This window comes from Protopterus annectens, chromosome 1.part1, assembly GCF_019279795.1.
Source record: "Protopterus annectens isolate FY-2018-M chromosome 1.part1, PAN1.0, whole genome shotgun sequence".
NCBI classification, from domain to species: domain Eukaryota; kingdom Metazoa; phylum Chordata; order Ceratodontiformes; family Protopteridae; genus Protopterus; species Protopterus annectens.
In genome coordinates this window covers 1,438,323,755-1,438,343,213 of record NC_056726.1, presented here as the reverse complement: position 1 = coordinate 1,438,343,213, position 19,459 = coordinate 1,438,323,755, and the positions used below count along the sequence as shown (strand labels likewise).

General features: G+C 44.7%; 1 protein-coding gene across 1 annotated transcript in view; it reads left to right on the top strand.

The window, feature by feature from the left end:
• Nucleotides 1-2,131: 2,131 nt before the first annotated feature.
• The window catches only part of LOC122816379 (deleted in malignant brain tumors 1 protein-like), a 183,343-nt gene continuing 166,015 nt past the window's right edge, over nt 2,132-19,459 (top strand). The window contains exon 1 of the mRNA XM_044089129.1: nt 2,132-2,222. Within this exon, the coding sequence (XP_043945064.1) occupies nt 2,132-2,222 (91 nt within the window). The remainder of the gene's footprint in view (nt 2,223-19,459) is intronic.

Here is a 19,459-nt window from a genome sequence, read left to right as displayed (position 1 = left end):
ACTCCAAAAAGCCTTGACTGATTAGTCATACTACCAATTGGATAATAATATTGCACAATAATTGGATACCCTTTTAAGGGCCTTTGAGCAGCTGATAAATATTAGCTGGGTGGTGGCAGGTGGTATTACCATATAGTCTGGGAAAAAGGGGCAGAGCTGAAGAACTTGTGCCAGCCTTCCCCAGGAGTGTTTGTGTGGTTGTATAAACTCTTCTCGATGTGTGTGTGTGTGTCAGCTACATGGGCAGGGACACGAAACACTGGTTGGAAAGAGAGTGTGCTGGAGGTTTTAGCTTGCCCTGCTAGGCTGAGATCTGGACCCTATAGCTGTGCCAGTGGGGAGTCTTATTGGGGACCTGGACAGCAAGGGAGAAACCAGCCTCAGACTGACTGTGGTCTCTGTGTGCTCTTAAGGGAAATTGCACTTTACTGTGTGCATTTGTTATCCTTTCTTCTATACGAGATGCCCCTCACTGGTGTTGGTGGTGAGGATTGAGGCTCCTTGTTTGCTGGGCCAGTGCCGGGGCGATACACCTGGGTCCATGTAGGATGCAGAAAGGAACATTATTAGGCCTCAAGGGGACTTGCTGGTGTTAACTATGATTAGGCAGTTTGCACCTGTTCCATGATGATGAGAGGAGGGGTGCGTGTGCTGTGCATATCCACCTATACTGATGGTGAGCCAGGGGAGTGATGTTTACCCTAAACCTGTCTGCAGCAGGTTGTCTGTATCTATGGTGTGTGTGTGTGTGTGTGTGTGTGTGTGTGTGTGTGTGTGTGTGTGTGTGTGTGTGTGTGTGTGTGTGTGTGTGTGTGTTTCTGTGTGCGTGTGTGCATGTGCATGTGTGGGCATGCTTGTGTGTGTGTGTGTGTGTGTGTGTGTGTGTGTGTGTGTGTGTGTGTGTGTGTATGTGCTGTGATTGACTGAAGATGGCCTTGTGATTGCCCTTAGTGGATGTGTCCAATTTGTACCCATAGTTTGCCTTACAGTAATCCACCTGTGACCTAATATTCATTGAGACAAAGGGTGACATGCTGCCCAGTTGGTGCCTGCTCCTACTTTGCCCTGAGCAGCCAATATAGTATCCCATTATGTGCTTTGTGCATTACTGCTGTCCAGCAAAGGGGTTTACTCTACTTTGGTGGAGACAGGTTTTACAAGTAAGGTATTGCTGAGGCCATACAGCTATGTGGGTGGTCATATATCTGTTTGTAGTAGGCATGGACACAAGGTCATAATGCAGTTGGACACCTCTATAATTTCAACATGATATTCATGATTATTCTAGTACCCATGTCTGTGTCAGGGCAATGCCACAACCAGTAGCTGTAGAAGTATAACTCTGTTGGATGCCCAGAAACTAAGATTACACATGTCTACAACATGTACAGCTTATTTACCTGATGTTTTGCATCCCATGTCTGTTGTTATGAGGCAGCCAGGTACACCTACCCAAACATACATACATATGCACAGGTACTACCTGCTATACATTTCTGTTCTATGTCAGTATGGCACACTGTAATTACACTCTTGCTGCCCAGTCATTCCTGTCAACCTGTTAGGGCAGACATCTGGAGGATGCCGCACATACAAAGATGGCTATGGGCCAAGAATAGTGACAATTTCTTCACATTGATGTAACACATGTACATCATTTGATAGTACAGTAGCCTTTGCATTCACAGACGTACCCTGGAGGATGTCTTTTGCTGATATAGCAGGCAGAGATGAGAAATCCTAGGAGTGTGGTAGTGAGGGTAAGACCTTTTAATGATGCAAGTATAACTGGTATGGGGACAGAGCTATCTGATATGATGGACAGAGGAAAGGTGGATATATTGTGTGTGCCAGAGACCAGATGGAAGGGGGGGTACAGCTGTGTGTATCCGAGTCGGGTACAAGTAGTTCTGACATGGGGTTTATGGGGGTGGACATGGTGTAGGGGGTTAACATGAAAGAACATTATGCCAAGGATGATTTTGGAGGTGATAAGAATGTTGGGTGGAGTGATGTTTATGAGGCTGGGTATTGATAGTGTAATGATGACAGTTGTTAGTGCATATGTTCCACTAGTTGCATGTGTGATGGGTGAGACAGGAGTACTTTGGAGTGATTGGATGAAGTGGTGATGAGTATACCCAAGGGTGATAGACTGGTGTTTGCAGCAGATTTCAATGTGCAAGTTGGTGAAGGGGACAGAAGGGTTGCAGAAGTGATGGGTAGGTATGGTGTTAAGCCAAGGAATGCAGAAGGTATGATGGTGGTGGAGTTTGCAAAAGAGGTTGGACATGACTGTGGTGAATATGCATGTTTACAAGACTGAGGGGCATAGGGTGACATACAAGAGTGGAGGGAGATGCACACAGGTGGATTATCTCCTATGCAGGTGAGTGTTTGAAGGGGAATGGAAACTGTAAAGTGGTGACAGTGGAAAGTGTAGTTAGGCAGTATGGAATGTTGGTCTGTGGGATGACATTGGTCATCAAGAAGAGGGGAGGAGTGTGAGGGAGCACCATGCAGCAAATGGTGGATACTTTAAAAGGCTAATTGTGAGGTTGGTTCAGGGAAGAGTTAAGATAGTCAGTGGGTGGCAGTGAAGAGTTACCAAATATCTGCGTAACGACATCCGAGCTAGTAAGGGAGATGAGTAGAATGGGGCTTGGTGTGCCATCTGGACAGAGGAAGGAGGACAAGGAGACCTGGTGGTGGAATGAGGGAGTACAGGGGAGTATACAGAGAAAGAGGTTGGTGAAGGAGAAGTGGGATTGTCAGACAGATGAAAGTAGATAGGAGTATAAGGAGATGGGGTGCATGGCAAAGAGAGTGGTGGCAAAGGCTGAGGATGGGACATCTGAAGGGTTATATATAAGGTTGGACGCCAAGGATGGAGGATAGGACCTGTACCAATTGGCTAGACAGAGGCACATTACTAGGAAGGATGTTCAGCAAATAAGGGTGATAAAGGGCAATGGTGGAAATGTACTCACAAGCAATGAGAGTGTGTAGAGCAGATGAAAACAGTACTTTTGTAGGCTGTTGAATGAGGAGAATGAGAGAGAGAGTGAGAGAGAGACAGTTGGATGATGTGGGTATGGTGAATCAGGAAGTGCAGCAGAGTATCAAGAGGGAAGTAAGGATAGCTATAAAGAGGTTTAAGAATGGAAAGGCTGTTGGTCCAGATGATATACTTGTGGAAGTAGCTGACCTAGAAGTGTCACAGTCAATATTGTTCAACACGCACTCTAGTAGTAGTCATATGTGAGCCATCCCTTCCTGGGTTGACTAGGGCCTGAACTGTATTCTGTGTCAATGCAGACAGACACAGATGCTATGGCCATAGGTTCCGATCAGCAATATATCAGTACAGCAAGTCTTGTTGAGACATATATGTTAAACTTCCTATTTCCCATTATTACTTACCCCCTACTGCAGTCCATTACATGCATACTTGTTTGATATAACTGTTTTTTTTCAAGTGTAGGTGGTTATATCCTGCTTGCTGTTGTTTGTTTGTTTTTTTCTGTCTGTTTCTCTTGCTCTCTCCAGGATGTAGGGTATAAATCTGTTTTACATAGACAGCAGCTTGCCTTTTGTATGTAATGCTCATGGGCAGCTGATAGCATGTGCACAAATTGGAGTCCCCTTCATGCTAATTGAATGTAGAACAACTGTGGTATTATTACAATAGCCAATTGCATGGAAACACCCTCCTATAACTGATTACTTCATGTGGGCATTGATCCTTTACCTTGTCTGTGAGGAGAACTTCATGGAGGTGTGTGACAAACAGCATCACAGAGGGTAGTTGGAAATACCGCTTGCAACAAACACTGTGGAGACAGACCGACAATCTGGGGGCAAATGTTCCAGACATAGGGACTGAATGTAAGTATTGCTGTTATACATTTGAAGTACTGTTAGTTTGACAGGGTTTGTGTGGATATGGCTATTCTGCATGATTTTAATTCTGACAGTGTTATGTGGTTGACATAACTCTTAGCTGTAGGGCTATCCGCAGACTGGCCAGAGTTCAGGCACTTATATTTGGTGTGTTGCATGTTTTTTGTCTTTGGAAATTCAGTAGCATACTCTGAGGATTGCATTCAGTACACGGTCACATCCATTTGTGTTTCTGACATCATATCCTCCAGAATGGATTTGTTACAACAAACCCTGTTACATCAGCAACTTTCACTGTTTATAACAACAATATGTCAATGATGCCTCTGTGTTTGGGCCTCTGTCCCCCAAGTATGTCCGGCTTTGTCCTGATGTCATGCAGTAAGAGGTGGATAGGTATGGTATATCATTGATTAGTGACTTTTTTCCTGATATCATCCCAGTGATGTATCAGATTATCAGCCATGCTATGTTTAAGAGGCGTTATATATGAGGACAAAGCCTGGACATTTTGATGGGACTCTGTACAGTTGGGAGGTCTGTGTATTTCTGGCAATTGTTGACAGACTGTCAGGACTGTGTAGCAGTGTATTGTGAATATGTTATCTGGCCTGTGTAGGGAGGGGGGGGGTAGATGTAATTGTTATGGTTCCTTTTCTGTCTGACTTTGCATGCTGCCCGAGTTTCTGGTGCTCTATCAACTGTATATGTTTGTAGGGGAGGACTGAGACATGTCCAGTACCATGGTCAGGCATCGTACTACATTGTGATTTGGGCCAGTATATGTAGGGGTAGTGTGTGAGTGGTAAACATGCTGATGGTTTTGTTCACACAGTCCTTATACTCTACTGTTCATTTGGCTTACCAGTATGTGACTGTGGTGGCCTTGGTTGTGGGTATGCACTTTCACACTGGTGTCTGTTTTTCAGTGCTGTTACATTCCTGTAGTGCCTGATACCTTTACAAATACATGTGTAATTCACCATAGTGGATTTGGGTTATTGTTGTGTCAGTCTGAATGTAATTTAGACAGTGCTTGGTGACATGCCTAGGAGCTCAGTGTAGTTTCCCTACTGTGATGTTATGTCCAGATATTTGTGGGATGTACTGTTGCCTGGCCCCCATACGTGTTGTGTATTTCTGACACATCAGTGGGATGATGTGAGGATTTAAATCAATAACTACTGGGAAGTAATTGGGTTTTGGACTTGGCTGTATCAGTCAATATATGTTAGAACAGAAAGGAGGGTGTTACTGCAGCAACTGTGTCAGCTTATCTACTCCGGTATTTGAGATATGTCCCTATTTTCATGGCTTCCACCCTCCACGTTGACAGGCTTGGTCCAGATTCATTGCACCAAGGGGTTCTGAGCATACCTCTCAACTGGCCAGATTGTGTCAGAATGTCCATGTTTATTGATCATATTTCTGTTCTGTTCCACACATTCCTTAATTGTATTTCTCTGGTACATCCATGTGATGATGTCAGGATTCCTGCCAGTAAGTCTTGACATACATTTCATTTTCTGAACATATCCTTCAGAACATGTATGCTGAAACTTACCCTGTTACTCTAGCAACATTCCGCATTTATAAGAGCGATATTTACATTATGTCCCTAGTTTTGGCCCATTGCCCCCCCCCCCCATTTTCACTGCCATTATCCGGAATTCTTGCAGTAAGAGCTTGAGAGGTATGGTGCTGAGGTATGATGCCACTACATGTTATGGGCATATATATAGATATATATATATATATATATATATATATATATATATATATATATATATATATGTATATAAATATATATATTTTTAAATGTGTGTATATATATATATATATATATATATATATATATAATATATGTATATATATGTACATATATAATATATGTATATATTTTACATGTATATATCTTATATGTATATCTCTATAAATAGCTGTATATACTCATATTTATCTCACCATGCATATCTTATATGTGTATATTTATGTATAGAAACATGACAGATTCCAGTGTTTTTCACTAATATTCCATACCAGTACTGAATGATATATTTGAAAAAGAAACTGAGATTCCTGCAGCTCAGATGGTGTATTGATACATGGCTCTGACTAGTGTGTACAGGGTCCTGGATTCTAGACTTGGTAGTGCTGATTATTTTGTTGCTGGGCAGAACAATGGCTGATGGAGACAGGGTGATTAAGGCAGTTTTAAGCAGTTGTAAGCGGGTTTGCACAGGTTTGGATGATGGAAAGTGATGCCAATGCAAGTTTAACCGTACAGATGCTTAAACTGTGTAGGTATCACTTGGCGTCGCGCAAACTCGGTTACTGCTGCTTACTGCCAATTACTCCCACTTACCCCGTGCTAATTTCTTTAAGAGAAAAGAAAAAAGGGGTGATAGGACAGTGGTGAAAAAATGGCATGCGGAGGGAAAAACAATATGAAAGATAGGGATGTGCAGGATGGGAGTAGGGAATGGTCATAGCTGTCTATTTCTTCTACAGCACAGCTATGCAATTCTACAAAATTTGGAGGTAAATTTGGACACTCAAACCCCTGAGAGAGGGGTGAGGACAACAGTAATGTGTTGTCAAGCCAATTGGACTGGATTACATGTGTCCAGTGGCCACATGTGTGAAATGGACAGCTATGTATGGGGCATACATTTTTTGGGGAACAGATTATCCTTTTTTAAGCTGAGAGTTGGATGCTGGGGAAGGATAGTAGGTATAATTGCAGAGATAAGTTGGGTAAGAAGACAGACATGCCAATAAAGACAGCAGACATGGGTGGTATATGACACATGGGGGTAAACACTTTGGACGGGGAGGGTGGTTGGTAATCAGATGCCCACGAGCCCACAAATAGATACAGTGTGACAGAGGTCCTCACCCATGGGCATTCTCCACTGTACCTTCATGGCCCCAAAGGTGGCTGTGCTGGGGGCTGAGTAGGAGGGGCAGGCTGACCTTCAAGATGCACCATGTGGCCCTCAAGCTGGTGTAGCTGATCTCCAAACTCCTTTTGGAGCTCACTATGCACAAAACCCTGGATCTGAGTATGGGTGACATTATCCTATCCCAACCCACTCCCAGGGGGGAAAAGGTCCCTAGCACCTGTGGCAGTTCCACCCAAAGGTGGTGCAGGACCAATGGACAAGGAGGTCCTAGGTTGGGTCCCAGATGTGTTGGGGCCCGGTGCCATGGCCAGATGAGGCAAGACAGGAGGATCCACTGGGATTGGCCTTCCCAGATGTGCTATGGTGTTGAGGTTTTACAACATATGTTGGCTAGTCAAAAACAACACATTCCAGGATTAGTTATAACAGTAAACATGGGTGTTCCAATTCACCCCATTCAATGAATTTGAAACAGTTGCATAGCAAACAGAACACATGCATATTTGGAACCACAGTGGACATTATATCAGCATGCAGGTTACACTGATTGCAACAGGCCACCAATGATAGTATTTGAACAGGGAACATTAATAATCAAATGTTTAAATATTTGTTGAACAATAGGGCACATGTCCCAACAGTAGGTTTGGTGAAAAGCATACACTTTGATTTATGTATATAGATTATTGGTGCAGATAGGGTGGGAGAGAGAGAGGGAAATGTCAATTAACAACTGTATAGGCTTCAATTGCTCACAACTGTAATGATCATTACTCTACTCATTACTCTCCAGGTATGACCTCACTTTACATCTACCTATAGCCTTGGGTTGGGCAGTGGTATGTTTGTACACAGTGTATTAATAATGTCTTTCTAAGGCTGATATGAGCATTCCCTTACCTGGCAGACCTGTGGAGAAAATGTCTGTTAACACTACCTGACTGTTTCTACCCATATTCAGACAGTCAGTGTTACATATGTGCACTCATACTTTGTGTGTGTGTGTGTGTGTGTGTGTGTGTGTGTGTGTGTGTGTGTGTGTGTGTGTGTGTGTGTGTGTGTGTGTGTGTTATACTGCCATACTCTGCCTTGATTTGTATTGGTCACCCTGGGTGTCGGCAGCAGTGACCACTAGCTGTGACAGAGTGACACTTGAGGGACAATTATCGAAGGAAACTACTTGGTATATGTACTTATCTTGCTGTCATTTGCAGCCTTGGGGTTGGACAGTGGGTTCCGGATTCATGAAGGTTTGCACGGAGTCTAATAGTAGAGTAAGACTCCATGCAGCCAACATGTCTGCCGAGCGATCCAGGAACAGCCGGTAGGGGCGTGCGAGAGACTTCCTAAAATGACTCTTACACGGACAGGGCTATGATATGCAAATTACCTCAATTGCTGGTGAAAGCTATGCAAATGAGGTAAATTTGAGATCCAGGAAACCCGAACCTGTCCAAATAAGAGTAGTGTTATTTGCAAAAATATACTCCGTTGACAACTGAGTACCGTTCTGCAAATAGCAAAACGGAGCCGTGACAACTCCAAAAAAAGGATGCATCCAGTTGGGGAAGCATGCCAATGGCCAAAAATATGGCCATTGGCAATGTTCACAGATGCAAAATAAAAACAAAATATTTTTTTTTTTATCCCGATCTCCGAAGTTTAAGAGCAGCGCAGCGCCGTGCAAACGTGCTTAACTCTAAAAACCAGAAAACCAATAATTAAAATCCACAAATATGGATTTTATTGAATTTCTTAATTTACAATGCAAGGGAATGGCAGGCCGAAGACAACATGGCTACCAAGTAGAGGTTGCTAAGGGGGGAAGCTCAGTCTAAGAGATGTAACCAAGCATTAGTAGGCAATCCTATGCAAATGAGGGTAAGGATAGTGAATCCCAAGTTTACACAGCAAATGAGCACAGTCAGTGGAGTGTAGGAGTAGGATAAGGGGAGTATCAGAGTAGAAGATAGGTGACATCACGAGGGGGGTATGCATGAAAGAAGTGAAGCTCATTGGAGCAGAGTGGCATGTGTTTGCTGACAGTTACTCATCACTGGAAGAAGTGTGTCAACAGGTACCCTAGCTAAAGGCAAGAAATTGAAGGTGTATGCCGTGGATAACACTAAAGTTTCTTGTTGAAGTGCTTGCAACGTGTTTGCAAGCGGGTGCGCACCTGTATTTCCGAGTAAGACTGTGTGCGCATGTGTGCGCCTGTGTGTGCACGTTTAAGCCGGAGTAAGCATGTCTAAGGTTGTTGAAATTTGTGTAAGTGCGTATGCGCCTGTGTACGCATGTTTTAGCAAGAATCACAGGTTTTAGTCCGTGTAAGCATGTGTGCGTGTGTGTGAGCTGGTGTGAGCGTGTTTGTGTTTGTGTGTGCGGCACTGCCCCCTGTAGAAACAGAAAGGGAAAAGGAAGCACAACAAATAGTAGGAAGTTAACCAGGGAGAACTAGCAGAGCTAGCAGGTGAAAACACTCAGAATTAGGCAATTACACAGGCAGTACACTACCCCAGCCCAGCCCAGCCTAGCACTTAAAACTCTGCAGACAACTTTCCACTATGTTTCTCTCAGAGACACTGCAACACTGCAGTAAGCTAATAGAAGTGAAAACTGAAAAAGCTTTACTGAGACAAAGAAATGTTAGGGGCTGCCATTGCTGTTATAAGGCGGCATATGCAACATGCTGAGGGTGGTGACAATGCGAATGTTGCTGGACAACCCACAGTGAGAAGACGGAGAAGAGTGTACAGGCCCAGGGTAACCTATTAGGGGCTACATGAGCTGGAGATAGTGAAGCGCTATAGAGTGGACAGAGACCTCATGCAGAAAATTGTTGAGCTGTGCAGGCCACACCTCACACACAGAACCAACAGAGGGGAACCCATCCCAGTGGAAACCAAGGTATGTGTTGGCCTAAGAAAATTAGCAACAGGTACCTTCCAGAGACCAACTGGTGATATGATGGGGATATCACAGGCATCAGCATCCAGGGTACTGCACCAGTTCCTGGATGCCATGTCAGCACATGTCGGTGATCATGTATATTTCCCCAATTCCCGTGAGGTATTTGCCAGCAATATGCTTCTCTTCCAGCAAATAGCGGAATACCCTGAGGTAGTGGGTGCAATAGACTGCACACACATACGCATCAAAGCACCAGCCGGTGAGTGGGGTAGGGTCTACTTTAACCGCAAGGGCTTCCCCTCCATCAACTGCCAGGTTGTGTGTGATTCCCAGGGCATAATACTGAATGTGTGTGCTGGCTGCCCTGGAAGCTACCATAATTCCCATATCTGGCATCTGACACAGCTGTACCAGACATTTGCCAATGGGGACATCTCTCATGGTCACGTAGTGGGGGGTGCTGGCTATCCACTGGAGCCATGGCTGATGACACCCATCAGAAATGCACACACACCTGAACAGCAATGCCATAATGAGGCACATGCACAAACACGAAATGTAATCAAGCGTGTGTTTGGGCTGCTCAAGTCACAGTTCCGGTGCCTGGACACATCTGGTGGAGCCTTGCAGTACTCACCAACTACATGTACCCAAATTGTCATGGTATGTGCTATGCTACATAATATGATTCTGCAAAAACAGCTGCAGCAGGAGCAGCATAGGCCCGGGCCAAACAGCCCGCCCCTCCCCCACACAATTGCCAAGGCCATCACAGGCAGCCTTCCCCAGTAGGCAGAAGGAGGCATGCCCAGTATGCTTTGGCCTTGGCAAAGAGGCAACGCATAGCACATACACTGGCTCAGTAGGAACCCTGGAAATGATACCTCTCTCTGACTCACACATATTGTAAAAGGGATGCCTAACTTGACACTACCTGTTTTCAACCATGTATAGGGAGTGTAGTATGTGCATCTGACATAGGCAGCCCTGCAGTACCACCTGAGGCATGATTGCCATATGTTAAGCAATATAAAGTAGTGCTAAACAGCTTTTACCACCATTTAGTATATGTAAACAAAATTGCACACACTAACTAGCACTACTGTGGTCAATGTTGAGCAATATTGGGCAATGTTCAGCAATGCTGGTTAACGTTGAGCAATGTTGGACAAACCTGGTCAAAGTTGGGCATAGCTGAACAAAAGCCAAGATGCTCACATTTGCTCTACTGACCCTTAAGAAGTCTGTTCTGCTCAGTATAAAAATATAAAGCAATGACAGGCCACAGACCCAGGATACTGTGCACTATAGTCATAGTACTGAACCACCAAACCATGACAGTATTTCACTGGTCAGCCTGTATGAAGAAATGCTGATAAGTCTATGCAAAGTATTTCATGGAAACCCTGCAGGCACAGCATAATCCCTGTCGAGTTATGACACAAACCTGATTTTCAACACACATATAGTATAAATGCTAATATTGGTCATGTTCATACACATTAACAAATGTAGTGGACTTCAGACAACAACATACTGAAAGGTCACACTGGTCATGCTCACACACTTAGGCTATGTCTGAGTACAGCAGTGGGCCACACATATCCGGCAGTTGCATGTGTTAACCCAGGAACCTCTCACTATTCACCAGTCTGCCTTGTGCACACAGTTATATGACAACAGACGCATATATAATATATTGGAACCCTGTCATAATCAAATATGTTCTGCAGATACTTAGGTTGTTCATAGAAAGTGGGAAAGCAAAGAAGATAAAAACCTGCAATCAGTATCATCAGTAAACAATGTGCACTCCGAACATTATCATAGGTTCGTAGGTTGATACTAGGCTATCTGCCCTTGGGCATTTATAAGCCTAGCCAGAGTGTGTTTGGCTTTTGCAACCCTGTTAGATTAGCAGATTGTGCCTGTGAATAGTAGGTCACACAAGATAGCCCTTTTACGTTTAGTTTATTGTGCCTCTGTTTAGCAGGGACCCAGAAGAGATCTCAGGGGTAAACATATGATCACCCATCCACTCATCAAGATTTCTCCTGTAGAAGGTCAGTGAGGGGCTCTGCCTATGCGGGACTGGGATCTCATTCCAGAGTGAGGGGAGCCTCTGAGATATGAATCTGTCCCTCCAGCATGTCCTATTAATATCTGTGCTGAGGTTTAGGTCCCTGGAGCATGTAGCTCTAAGGGATTCGGATATCCTGAGGTGGAGCATGTCCATTAATTCTGGGTTGGACATAGCTTTAAACAACAGGCACAGATCGCATCTGAGTAGGCAGTAAGCGACTGAGTAGAGCTGGAGTTACTTTAGCCAAACTGCACAGGGCATCTGTGTAAGTCCCTAGATCCACTTGGTGAGGTACTTTTGTGGCCATTACAGTTGCTGCAGGTGTCGGGTAGGGTACAGCCCACATGGGGCATTGTATCCAATCATGGGCCTGATAAGTATAGGGGCACAATGACCTCACTTGATCTAGATGTGAAGCCTTTTGGGATAAGGTGGGCTATATAGAAGGTCTGTCTAACCACTTTGGCAATGTGATTGTCAAAGGCGAGATTACTATCTAGTCGGGTCCCCAAATCCCTAATAACTTCTACCATACTTAATGGATTACCACCTATGTGGTAATGTGTGGGCACTTCGTTATTCCTAAAGGGGATGACTATGCATTTAATGGCATTTAGCTGTAGGCCATGGCTCTGGCACCAGTTATCCATCTCTGTGAGACCTTTTTGGAGGATGCTTGTGCCAGCTGGAGTCGATTATAGCACCCAGTTTGCAGTCATCTGTAAACTTGGTCAGCCATATTCCTCCTGTGTTAGCCTGTACATCAGAAAAATATATACTGAACAAGAGAGGTCCCAGGACTGAGCCTTGTAGGATGTCACATGTAACTGGTTAGAGTCAGACATGGCACCTGCAATACTGACCATGTGGGTGCTATCCCTGATCCAGTTAGCAATCCATCTTGAAACATATGTGTTGATATCTAATCTGGTAAGCTTATGTGTGATGCCCGAGTGGGGTATTGTGTCGAAGGTTTTTGCGAGGTCCAGGTAGGATGTGTGGACTACCTTTCCTACGTCTATGGACCTGGTAACTGTTTAAAGAAGTCGACCAGGTTCAAGAGGCAAGATCTGCCCTCAAAAAAGCCGAATTGGGTAGGATCCAGTGTCTGTATGTTCCCGATTTCTTTGTGTATGAGTTCCATGACAATACACTCCATAGCTTTGCAGACCAGGCCAGTTAGGCTTATAGGGCGATAGTGTCTGGGGTCCATTGTGGCACCACCTTTGTGGAGTGGGACCACCGTTGCTGTACACCATTCCTTGGGTACATATCCTGTAGTAAGTCTGATATTGAACAGTGACTTAATGTGAGGGTTACGTTCTTCATGAAGCTCGTGTAAGACGCAGGCCGGGAAATCGTCCGGTTTCATTGATGCTGTGTTGTCTGCTTTGGAGAGGGCAGCTCTCACCTTTTCATCTGTGATGTCAGGGAGGCTACACTCTGTTGGGATGGACATTTGCTCTTTAGGGGGGATGGGGGGAGACATTTGCACTGAACCTGTTTGCCAGGATGTTGGCAATGTCTGTGGGTTCAGTGTATGTTTTGTCATTTTGCAGTAACTCACAGCATATCTGGGAGTTGTCACCCAGGTTCCTGACATAACTAAACAAGGCCTTGTGATTGTCCTTAGTGTCTGGTGCAATTTTCCTTTCGAAGCGGGCCTTAGATGAATTCATGAGTGATCGTAGCTTCTTGCTAGTACTGATCAGAGATGCCTTCCCTTTTTGGGATTGTGCTCTATCATGTAGTAGCCTCCTCCTTTCATTGTATAGCTTATTTATGTCCGGGGTCCACCAGACAGGTCCCCTGCCTTTGGAGGAGTGAGTCTTGTTTTTATTTGGGATAGCACGATCCATGCATTCCAGTAGGTGTCCATAGAATGCGTTTGTAAAGGATTCAGTGGTCTGAGCCGTATTTTCCACTGTCCCAGGGTCTTTGAAGGATACCACCTCAGTTTTGAGAAGTGTGACATTTGCTTTTGAGAAGTTCTTCACCAAGATTACCTGGGATGGGGGTGTGGATGGGATATGGATGTCCAGTGAGATAAATGTATGGTCTGACCTTACCAATGAGGGGTATACCTCTGGTGTGGAACATAGAGTTCCCATGTTGGAGATGATCAGGTCCAATACATTTTCCCCTCTTGTGGGTGTGGTGACCAGTTGTGCCATAGCATTTGATTTTATAAAATTCTATCATCTGTTGGGCAAGGGTGTTGGGGCTTGAGTAGTATTCCCAGTCAATGTTTGTGTAGTTGAAGTCACCCAATATAATGGTGTTTGGAGAGACCTTCATATTCTCCAATGTTCTCAGGAAAGCCAAGTGGAGTTCCTGAGTTTGGGAGGGTGGTCTGTAGCAGGCTACAAACTGAAAGGCAGTTTTGTCCACTGTTAGTTGCACATGTATGGTCTCTGATGCTTCGTACAGTGCTACTAACCTGGAGGTGTGTGTATCTGTGATGTATATGGATACTCCCCCTATTTTTGTTGGTCGGTCCGAGTCTTGTGGCCGAAAAGCATGGTATGAAGTATAACCTGGTAGTGCTGGGGTGCTTTCGGGAGCCTAAACCAGGTGTCTGTTACTGCACAGATATCGAAATTCTCTATACTGTGGAGAGTCTTGAGTGCATGCATTTTGAGGTTTAGACATTTGGTGTTGAGCAGCATTACCCTTAGTTTCTTTTACCTTGTATTGTCTATGGAGGTGGGTTTGTCATTTGAGCCTTGCCTAAAAAAGGCACTATGGGGGTGGCAAGAGCCTTAGCCAGTATTCGAAAGTCGAGGGGTGACAGGTGAACGCTGTCCTTAGCGAAGCTACGTGGCTTGTCGAGCATGTCATCCCAGGCTGACAGACACTGGATCCCCTTTGAATGACACCAATACATTAGCCAACTGTTAAAATTGATCAGTTTGTCTGTATACTGTGCCATCATTCTTGGTGAGGGTAAGATGCTACACAAGGTCAGGGTCATAGTGGCCTGGGATATATGATCAGAGAGCTCCTCTATGTCTCTTGTCATGTAGTCCAGGGAGGAACGTCTGAGGTCATTCACACCAGCATGGACAATGATGGAGCCATATTTCTACTTGCTTTGGAGTGACCTGAGTGCATGTGTTATGTGGCGGATCCTGGCACCCGACAGACAGCTCAAAGTGACCTTCTCCTTGTTCAGCCTGGTGAGTGGGATGTCAGTGTGTCTGACAATAGAGTCACCTATTACAAGTGTATTAGGTGTGTTGTTTACCTCTAAGGGCAGTGACTGTGTGGCACACTGACTTTGTGAAATATGTGATATGTGGGTATAGTTGTGGGGTAGCAGTTGTTTGGGTGTCTGCGTTGGAGGTCTCTGCTGCTTAGGCAGATTTTATTTAGAGCCTCCGAGTATGTTTTTGTGTGGTAATGTATTCTGTTTGCTGCAGCTATAGGTGTATGTCAGACTGGATTTGTGGTGTGTGTGGTTACCTTCACCACCTGATAGACTGTGCCAGTCATGAGTCGAGAGAGCTCAGCCTCCTGTTTGTCTATATAGTTGCATCTCTCACATATATCTAGGTTTGTTGGTAGGAGGAGGGGGTTGTCTGTGTACATAAGGCAGTTGTAACATTGCCTCAAGATTCCCATATTCACCAGCTGGACTGGAGAGTACACACAAAACCAACCTTTGGACATGTCAGGATATTATGATGAAATACTCTGTTGACTGATCAAAAAGGATTAGTAGGGTGTTAAGTGTGTAAAAGAGTATAACAGGGGTATAGTGCTCAGAGTTGTCAGTGTTTTGGAAAGATTATCTGCGAAGGAGTCCAGACAGAACCCTGACACTTCCTTCAGCTATGTTATAAATAGCAATGTACACTCATATATGTCCTGAGTCAGGGCCAACTGTACCTGACTGACAATGCCGACATCCTGTCAGACAGGCGCATACATACATACCCACCTCCCACTGACAAAAGGCCCTATCATCATACCAGGAGATATCACATGTAGAATGGGTAAACAGCTCCTTCCAAAGCCGAAAACATTGCATCAATTGGATTACATTGTTTCCCTATATGTGTCATAAGTGAACTGCAGAACAAACAGACCTTGCACCTGAACAGTCTGTTGAGCCTCACCCTCTCTACAGGATCTGAAACTGTTGAATGGGTTACAGCAACATATGGCATGCCCCACAAGTGTTGGTGCACAACAGACCATGGGAACTATAGTCCTATAAGCTTATGAAGTCTGATCTGCAAGGCCATGGCGTCCATCATGATTGAAGTCACAAACAGAGCTATTGGAAGCTGACAAACACACAACCCTACCAACTTTGGTATGTTCATGGGCAGATCATGGCTCCCAAACCTGCTAGACTGTTTGCAAGGCAGCCACCCAGGACATACATCACTGAAAGGAGCTACACACGTCCAACATAGACTTTGAATAGCCCTTTATCAACATCCCAGACACGTCGTATCCACAAAATCAACAATCTGTGCATAAATATGTATTGTCATATGAAGGAATGGCAATTTGTCCACAGATAGATCACACAAGCTAAGAACTGTGGAGTCCTGTTCAAGCTGTTACACCTGCTGACCCACATGGTTCATTCCTGGGATTGCATAAAACAAAGTGCACACACATTACCATGTCCAGTCTGATGATGTCAGCATCCTACAAATATAGCAGGAGAAAAGAAACTACCCAGTAAAGCATATAGTGCGTCATGTTAATGTGTATCTCTCTAGTATCATAACATAGTTAGGTAGTGGTTTGAATCCTGCAATTGCTGAGTGTGTGTGTGATTTCCTTTGAGAGGAGTTTCCTTTTTGGAGACTGGGAAAACACATTAAAAGAGGTAAATTCCTCTTTGGCAAGTCTGATGTCAGTATCCCACAAATACAGCAGTGGAAACGAATTTCCCCAGTAAAGCATATAGCGTGTTGTGTTAATGTGTATCTCTCTAGTATCATAACATAGTTAGGTAGGGGTTTGAATCCTGCAATTGCTGAGTGTGTGTGTGTGTGACACTGTTGGTAAATGTGTTGTGGGTTTTGCTTTTACTACTGTATGATATATCAGTAAAACAACAGTATGTGCATTGCACACTTCAGGTCTCTGTGTGGCAAATACATATATGTACATGTGACCTCAATTGATATCTGTGTGGCAAATACATATATGTACATGTGACCTCAATTAGTTCATAGGTGTGAAGCCTGCTTTCTACATGAATACATCTGTTACCATTGACAGTTTGTGCTGCTGCATCTCAGACCTTAGGTCACATATGTATGTTTGTGACAAGGCCAGCCACTGTAGGGATCTGTGGCCTAGGTCATTTCTGTCACACACGCCCATGACAGTGTTTATAGAATAGTGTGAGTGAGGGTTCATGACTGGGGTATATTTCAGACATGTTCAAACACAACACAGTCTGTCAATAATGGGCATTCATTATAGGTGTACAACAACTCCGTGGATTGCATACAGACCCCTTATTGCTTATGTGATACACTAAGGGACATCAGAATACCTTTGGAAATAGAAAACCAAAGGACAGATGACATAACATGTGGCTGTATGTACACATCGGTACCACTGCTACATGTCGTGGGCTACTACCAATGTGGTACTGTCAGGATACTATGTATAGTAAATGTGGATGACTATGCTATAGTTGGCTTATAGCTTTACAGCATGGGTTGGTCAACAGGTATCTGTCTATATGATACCCTTGTGGAGGATAAGTATCTCATCCGGAGAATGCATTGTAGGCCACTGTATGCATTACCAGATGTGGACGGACATATCCCTAGTGTGTTTGCTTGTACCTAGGACAGCTACATGCCAAACAGGAGTGGTCCCAGGAATGGGTGGCGGTCAATACCACTGGTTACTGGTATAGTATAGTACCGGAAGGATTCAAATGCTACTGTGTATCCTACATCTGTGTATCAGTTGTCAAGTCATCATCTAATAATTGGTTAAAGTCAGGCTGTTGAGGTTATGTATACTACCAGAATGCAAACCAATGACTGATATTAACAGTATCACCCACAGCATAGTGTCAAACCATGTCATACACACATGTGTACCCAAGTTGTAACATATGTGTAGTAAAATGCATACTGGCCACCAATAGGAAATATGAAGTGTTAACACTGTGTAATACAGGGCATGTCACCCTTCCCATGTGTCCACTATGCACGTACATGCAGACAGTGCACCTCCACCATGTTCACAAATGTACACCTGCAAATCTGTACTGCACACATCACACACATACTGTCCACTCACCATCACATGCTGCCAGTATCACACACATCAGCCAAGTGGCACATGGGCAGACAATACATTTTTGGAATTAACACTAGTGTAAACAATACTAAATTGATAATCATAGCTTTAATGCATCATGCCTGCTCAGATATACCTACAAGTATATCATTACACTTTACTGTTGACAACATGCTAACATTGCTACACTGCTATTAGGTCACCCTGTGCATCAGCACCATATTAGCCTGTTCCTGCATCAATGTCACAGGTGACAGGAGGTGGCACAGTTTCATCATATGCACAGAGTGTGTTGTTGGTATGCCAGAGCCCGACAATGACCCATCCAATCGACATGTATATGTGTGTGTGTGTGTGTGTGTGTGTGTGTGTGTGTGTGTGTGTGTGTGTGTGTGTGTGTGTGAGGGACAACAGTACAGCATGGGTCAATGTTGATGTAGTGTGTGTGTGTGTGTGTGTGTGTGTGTGTGTGTGTGTGTGTGTGTGTGTGTGTGTGTTAGCCCTATGTGTTTGGTTTATGTGTGTGTGTCTGCATGCACACAGTTCCACCTTGTGGCTGCCAAATATGAGAGGTTGTGGGACAGCCACAGACTGTAACTGCCAGGCTGTACAGATCACTGTCTCCAGCCACGGACACAGTGCCTGTGCCTGGCAGGGGTGCCATGGACAGTATCGGGTACTAAGCCAGACTGGGTACTATCGTCAGAGTCAGAGGCAGAGAGATGTTGACTGGACCCATGTCCCTGCTGGGACTGGCCAGAGCCACGTGCACGTGGTCGTCTAGGACGGTCTATTGACAGCCCAGCCCCAACATTGCTGTGGCTGGTACTGCCACTACTGCAGTGGCTGGGACTTGTGTGTCGTCCGCAATGACTGCCAGCTGATGATGTTGCTGGCATACGTCCACGTCGATGTCTCAGCCATCCTGCACTGTCCTGGCACATGGACATTACATTGCGGCGGACATCTATTGTCTCCCCCCAACATCTATCAATGACCTCGGTGTAATTACGGATGGCACCGACAAGGTCATGGATACTGTCATTGATAACGGTGTTATGAGCCCTCTGTGCCCTTAGTCCCTGCTTGGTGTACCGTTCCATACGTGCCTGTGCCTGCATCACAACCCGTAACATACCTGAGGTTGTGAGACCTGTGGGGGCACTTCTGCCAGGGGCATTATGACCAGCAGTGCTCCCACGTGAACCCCTGGACATATGCCTATATGGTACCATTCCTGGTGTATGAGTATGGCTGCTGTGTGGGGTTGCATATGCCATAGATACCACATTATCCTCGAAAATGCCTACTGTATGCTGTTCCTCAGCTAAGGCCATTGGTGTTGAGGGAAGTATTGGCAGTATGA